We start from the raw sequence: 6,000 nt of genomic DNA, 5'->3' as shown, positions 1-6,000 counted from the left end.
ACACACCTGGATCGTTGAAGATTCCTTCAAAATATTAGTAATAGTACTGAAGAAACATACGTATTCCAGTTAATTTCTTAATGAATGTGCCAATTAGCTATAAAAATGAGATTACATAAATTTTTTTTTCTTTTTTGAGACAATCTCAGTCACCCAGGCTGCAGTGCAGTGGTGCGATCTCGGCTCACTGCATCCTCCGCCTCCCAGGTTCAAGCAGTTCTCCCTGCCTCAGCCTCCCCAGTAGCTGGGATTAAAGGTGCCCACCACCACGCCCGGCTAATTTTGTATTTTTAGTAGAGACCGGGTTTCACCATGTTGGCCAGGCTGGTCTCGAACTCTTGACCTCAGGTGATCTGCCCACCTCCACCTCCCAAAGTGCTGGGATTACAGGCGTGAGCCACCGCACCCTGCAGAGATTATGTAATTCTTAAAAGGTAAAGACTGTAGATTCAATGCTAGGATGTTTCCTAATAGCATTAAAAATAAGATAACCTGTTTTAAATGTCACAAAAATAAAGTTTTTATTAATGAAAAAAGCCAGTGTTTCACACTATAAAACAATTTTATATAATCGTTAGGCTAACCATTTCATTTATGTAATTTTGAAAGTTAAGCTTTTGAGGCACAGAGTGATTTCATTTCAGAATTTGGTCCAACTTCATAATGAAGTGTCATCAGTGAACTCTGGGGAAATGAGCTGTCATTGTGTATCCATTTTGGTCATACAGTAAAATCTATGGATTAAGTTAGAAATCATCTATCCCATAAATTTGGCGGTCACGTGGCTTCAAGTGTACATTAAACCGCCAGCACAAGACCAGCCTGGCCAACATGGTGAATCCCCATCTCTACAAAAAAAAAAAAAAAAAATTTAGCCAGGCATGGTGACTCCTGCCTATAATCCCAACTAGTGGGCACACTGATGTAGAAGGATAGTTTGGGAGGATCGCTTGAGTCCGGGAGGTCGAGACTACAGTGAGCCGAGATTCTGCCACTGCACTCCAGCCTGAGCGACAGACAGAGTGAGATACTATCTCAAAAACAAAACAACAAAAAACCAGCACATCAGCTTGGCCTGATGGTGTGCCCTTGTAGTCCCTAGCTACTTGGGAGACTGAAGCAGGAGCATCGTTTGACCGTCAGAATTTTGAGGCTGCAGTCATCCCGGATTGCGCACTCCAGCCTGGGCAACACACACCCACACACACCCCACTACTGCTTGACTTCCTTCCCACGGCAATGTGATTTTGCAATTACTACAAGGAAAGAGGAGAAATGCTAATTTCTCATTTTGTACCTCCCTGGATCCCGTGTCCATGCTGGCAGAACGTCACCATAAAGCTAGACCTTTTTTTTAAAGAGATGCGACTGAGAAATATGCCAGATTAGAGTAATGCTCCAATGCTTTCCGTTTCTCTGGAAAAAGGAGCAAAAGGAAGAGACTCCTGCTGCACTGAGAAACGAGAGCTAACGTTAAAATGTTGCCTGTGTTTCAGGAAGCTTTACTTCCGTCCTGTGGTCCTTGTACTCCTAGAGTATTATCACCCCTTAAGTGCTCTGTAAGCCACCAAGCCAACAGTTAAGTAATTAGGTTCTTAGCACTACACGCTCCTACCCTAACAGTTCAATTTAATGTTGCTACCATTTGAGAGAGTGTGGCTTGATTTGGTAGGATGAAAACTCTTAGTATTCGCCCAACATTATGGGCCACTGAGTTAACCTGCACCGGGTCTCCCAGTTCTACCGAGAGTGGAGGTCTTCCTGGAGGAGGTGGGGTCCGGCCCTCAGGAACACCCTTTGGCCCCGCCCTTCCGGGCTTTGCTTCCGGGGCGGTAAGGGCAGCCACGTCATCCCCCCGCTCCGCTCGCCAGCCGGGCAGTGGCTCGTGGGAGCCAAGATGGCGGCGGCGGCGGCGGCGGCAGCGACAGCAGCAGCAGCAGCAGCCAGTATTCGGGAAAGGCAGACAGGTACTGACATTCTCTTCTTGAAGCTTCGTGACTGTCCCGACGACATCCTTCTCCTCTGCTTGTCGCCCTCACTCGGTCGTGGTGCGTGCAGCTCAGAGACCGATCTCCGGGAGTTTAATCCAGTCCCTAGAACATCAAGAGCCCCTCCCCTTTGAGTTTTTGGGAAGAAGATGCCATTAGCTTGAGGACTCGGTCCCTCCTGTGGTGCAGGAGAAGGAGCTTCAGCGGTGGGCGGATTGCTACGTCGCTCCCTGCTCTTGTCTCCTTCCTAGTGGGCATCAGAAGCCCATCACAACAAGATCTAGCAGCTGATAGCTTCTTATCTATGTTGCCACCTATGAGGTCTCCGAGTTTGTTTCTGCGCGTGGTTCATTTCTCCTGGTTTTGATTTTTAAGAGAACTCCCGTTTTCTGACACTCAGAATTATAGAATTTAGGTATTTTCACAGCGACTTGCTTTGCGCCACTTCTCTACTTCGGACCAGTCTTTTGGGGGTACCTGCAGAAAAATGCCTGGTGATAAACATTTTCTCCTTCAGCTTGCTGGAAGGCATTGAAGAATGGCAAAACAAATGAATTAATAGCTTTCTCATTTTAATTGTTTGACACATTGTTTTAAAATAATATTTTATCTTCAATAGAGCATGTTTATATGGCTTCTATTTATGCAGAGAAATGTAAAAAGGTACATATTCTTCTCTTGAGTTTTGGGTTTTTTTCCGTCTTAGAAATTAGTTTTGCCTTATTTGAAAACTTCTCATGACAACTTGGTTTATACCTGTTAGCTACAAACTGAAGGTTTATACTTGTTCACTAGTTGTCTTAAAAGTTTTCAAGCAATTTATTCTGAGGAGCTAATAGAAATAAGGCATCAAGAATGTGCATACTTGGAATTCTGTTTCCTGAAATTATGCTCTGTTGGATATAAATATGAATAGGAAAATAAATTTATAACTCATATGACCTACAGAAGGGATTTGGGCTGTACTTGATTCCTTCCTTTGGCATTTAAAGAAAAAGTGATAGGCTTCAATCTAGTAATGGCACACAAAAGATACTGAGTTGCGTTCTGCTCTTCTCAGTAAATAATTTAGTATAACCTATCAGGTGAAGTCAGGCATAACTAAATATAGGGAAGTTCAAATAAGATTTGGGGCATACCTGCCATTCATTGTATCTGTTTAAACAAATGGAAGCTCCATTTGTTTTAATACTGTGTTTCTGATGACTGTACTACATATTAAAATAACGTGTCAGTGAAACTGTACCAATACAAGAGAGCTTTTTGAAAAGTAAATTTGCATGGCAGTAAACTTGTATGCAGAAATTTTGTAGATCATTAAAATCTAATCGTTTGTATTTCTGCAGAAATAAACATAGTAAGATTTTACAGAATTACTACATAGTGCTAGATCTATTTTTTATCAAATTTTTACTGTCATTGAATTCTGCCTTATTTTCAGAGGAAGGTAAATCCTTGTATATATATTATAATGCAGAATTAGCTATTTCCCTCATGCATATTGAGAATGTTTTGGGAGATAACTCACAATCCTCAAATATTCTAGATACTAGAATATTTGGGTGGATGAGATAATAGTTGGCATTTATTGAGCATTTACTATTGTTAGGCATTGCATTAGGTGATTATGTATTATTTCCGTTTTACAGGTGAGGAAAGTCAGATAAAGGTAAACTAACATGCCTGTTTCTTGCTTTGCCTTCCTGAAAAATCTTTATTGATCTTTTGAAGGTCATCCCACAAGCCATCTCCTTTCTTCCTGGTTCACTGTCCCCTGTATCCATACCTTCAGTTCAATAGGTAGAATCAGTTGCCTCCTGCTCCGTGTTACTGTTGTTCTTCATTGAATGGGTCTTCGTTACAGATTCTTGCACATCTTCCGTGCTTCTCAACATTGTAGGGTCCCATTAGTGTTAGCATCTAGCGCCTTAGCTTTCAGTATTATCTGTATGTTGATGATTCCCAGGTTTATACCTAGTCTGGCCCTCCCATCTGAACTCAGTCTACTCCATATCATGTAATGGCAGTTCCGTCCTTTTAGTTGTTCAGGTCAAAAACCTTGAAGTTTTCTTGACTTGTCTCTTTCATGTCTCATGTAAGATCTTGCAGTAAATCTTGTCAGTTCTACTCTGAAAATACATCCAGGATCTGACTGTTGTCATTGCTATTCCCAGGTCCTATCCACCATGAATTTCTGCAGTAACCTATTTGGTCTCCTTGCTTTTACAATCTTGTTCTCCTTCATTATTTTTCACACAGTACCAAACTGATCATGCCATATGTTTGCTCAAAATCTTCCAGCATCTTCCCATTTCAACCATGATAAAAACCAAAGTGATCTTACAGTGTTCTCCAAGGCCTTATACAATCTGGTTCCCATGTAGCTTTTGGACCTCACTCACTATTTCTCTTTCGTCTCCTTGAACCCACCAGGAATGCTCCCACCTTCGAGCCTTTGTATTTGTTTCTTCTTTGTGGGATACTGTTTCAGAGATAATCTCCATGGCTCACTCCCTCACTTCCTTTAGGTCTTTACTCCAATGTTACCTTCTCAGGAGGCCTTCCCCAATTACTCTGTTTAAAATTACACCTCAACTCCATCTTCCCCTTTCCCAATCTTACCTTTCTTCATAGCACTTACCATGATCTACATACCGTATGTTTTACTTTTTTTTTTTATTTTCTTTATCCCCCAATTAGCATGAAAGCTACTTGAGGACAGGCGATTTTATTCACTGTTTTGTTCAGTTGCTAGATCCCCAATAACTACAGTGCCTATGGTGAGCACTTGTTAAACGTGTTGAATGAATAGTAAATACGTATGTAAGTAATGACATTAACCAAGTCTGGGAATATGGATACAGGTTGAGTATCCCTTATCCAAAATGCTTGGGACCAGGAGAGTTTTGGATTTTGGAATATTTGCATTATTACTGGTTGAGCATCCCAAATTTGAAAATCCGAGCACCAGCTTAAAAAATTTTGATTTTGGAGCATTTCAGGTTTCAGATATTAAGAGCTGGGATGCTCAACCTATAGTATGTTTATAGTCAATAAGGAAAATGGTTTGTCATTTCAGTTAAAGTCATGGTTTAAGCCTTGGGTAAACTCTGATAAAAGTAAAATTACGTTCTTGTAAACTCTGGACACAGGCCGTGTACTCCATTAACAAATCCACTGTATCAAAATACCTTTTAATAAGTTAGCCAAGGCTCAAAGTTGGAGAAAATCTCAGACTGGGCTGAGAAGGCCAATGTAGGATTATCTTATTTGCTGCTACTGGCCTCTTTCAGTTAGCTAAGGCCTAACTGTGCAGCATGCTAAACACCTGAGGCTCACATGGCAGCTCAGGCTTTCGTTCTTCCAAGTTGTTAGGCTTCAAGAGTGTGAACAGCTGTTCCCAGAAACAGGGTTTCCTCCCTCTTGGGTGTGAGTGCCAGGGTGGTGGTGGTGTCTTTATTGCCTGGAGGTGGAGGAAGAGCTCTGCAAATGCACAGTGGGAGAATTAATCCTGAAACCCCTTCCATGCCTCCTGTGTTATTTCAGTTTTAAGTATTAAATTTTTTTGTTTACGTTATATTAAATATATTTAATATTATAAATACATTAAATAAAATACATTTTTAATATAACACCTGTGGGCCTCTGAAGTAGATATTATTGGTAATGTGTATTATTGGCTGGACATTAGGTAATAACATTTTACCAAAAATTATGTCTGTAGGTGTATGGTAAATACACCTGATAACAATAACTTAAGCATGCCCTGAGAATGACCCTGTATTGCAGACACACCTGGATATGTGTTTCAAGCTAGGGAATCAGAAAATGGCCCACCTGGAGAATCATTCCTTGTCTATGAGGAACATCTGAGCCCCCAGCCCATCCAGTGAAACATAGGCCATGCAGTGGATCAAGGCCCTGAGTTTTGGGTTGAATGAAGGTTGCCAGGTGGAGGTTGTTAGGGAAATGTTAAGTGAAAATGCTGTATAAACCACATTTTTGCTATATA

General features: G+C 41.2%; 1 protein-coding gene across 2 annotated transcripts in view; it reads left to right on the top strand.

Annotated features, from left to right (window-relative positions):
* The first annotated feature begins 1,807 nt into the window (after positions 1–1,807).
* SCFD1 (sec1 family domain containing 1) overlaps positions 1,808–6,000 on the top strand; it is a 114,194-nt gene continuing 110,001 nt past the window's right edge. Inside the window, exon 1 of one of the 2 annotated variants that reach the window (XM_055291592.2) lies at positions 1,808–1,967. In XM_055291592.2, the coding sequence (XP_055147567.1) occupies positions 1,898–1,967 (70 nt within the window). In that variant the 5' untranslated portion in view covers positions 1,808–1,897. The remainder of the gene's footprint in view (positions 1,968–6,000) is intronic. The other variant, XM_055291594.2, reaches the window with a different exon arrangement.

The sequence above is a fragment of the Symphalangus syndactylus genome, chromosome 9 (assembly GCF_028878055.3).
Source record: "Symphalangus syndactylus isolate Jambi chromosome 9, NHGRI_mSymSyn1-v2.1_pri, whole genome shotgun sequence".
Taxonomy (NCBI): Eukaryota; Metazoa; Chordata; class Mammalia; order Primates; family Hylobatidae; genus Symphalangus; species Symphalangus syndactylus.
Note: the sequence above shows the minus strand (reverse complement) of the source record. Positions and strands in the feature narration are given on the sequence as shown.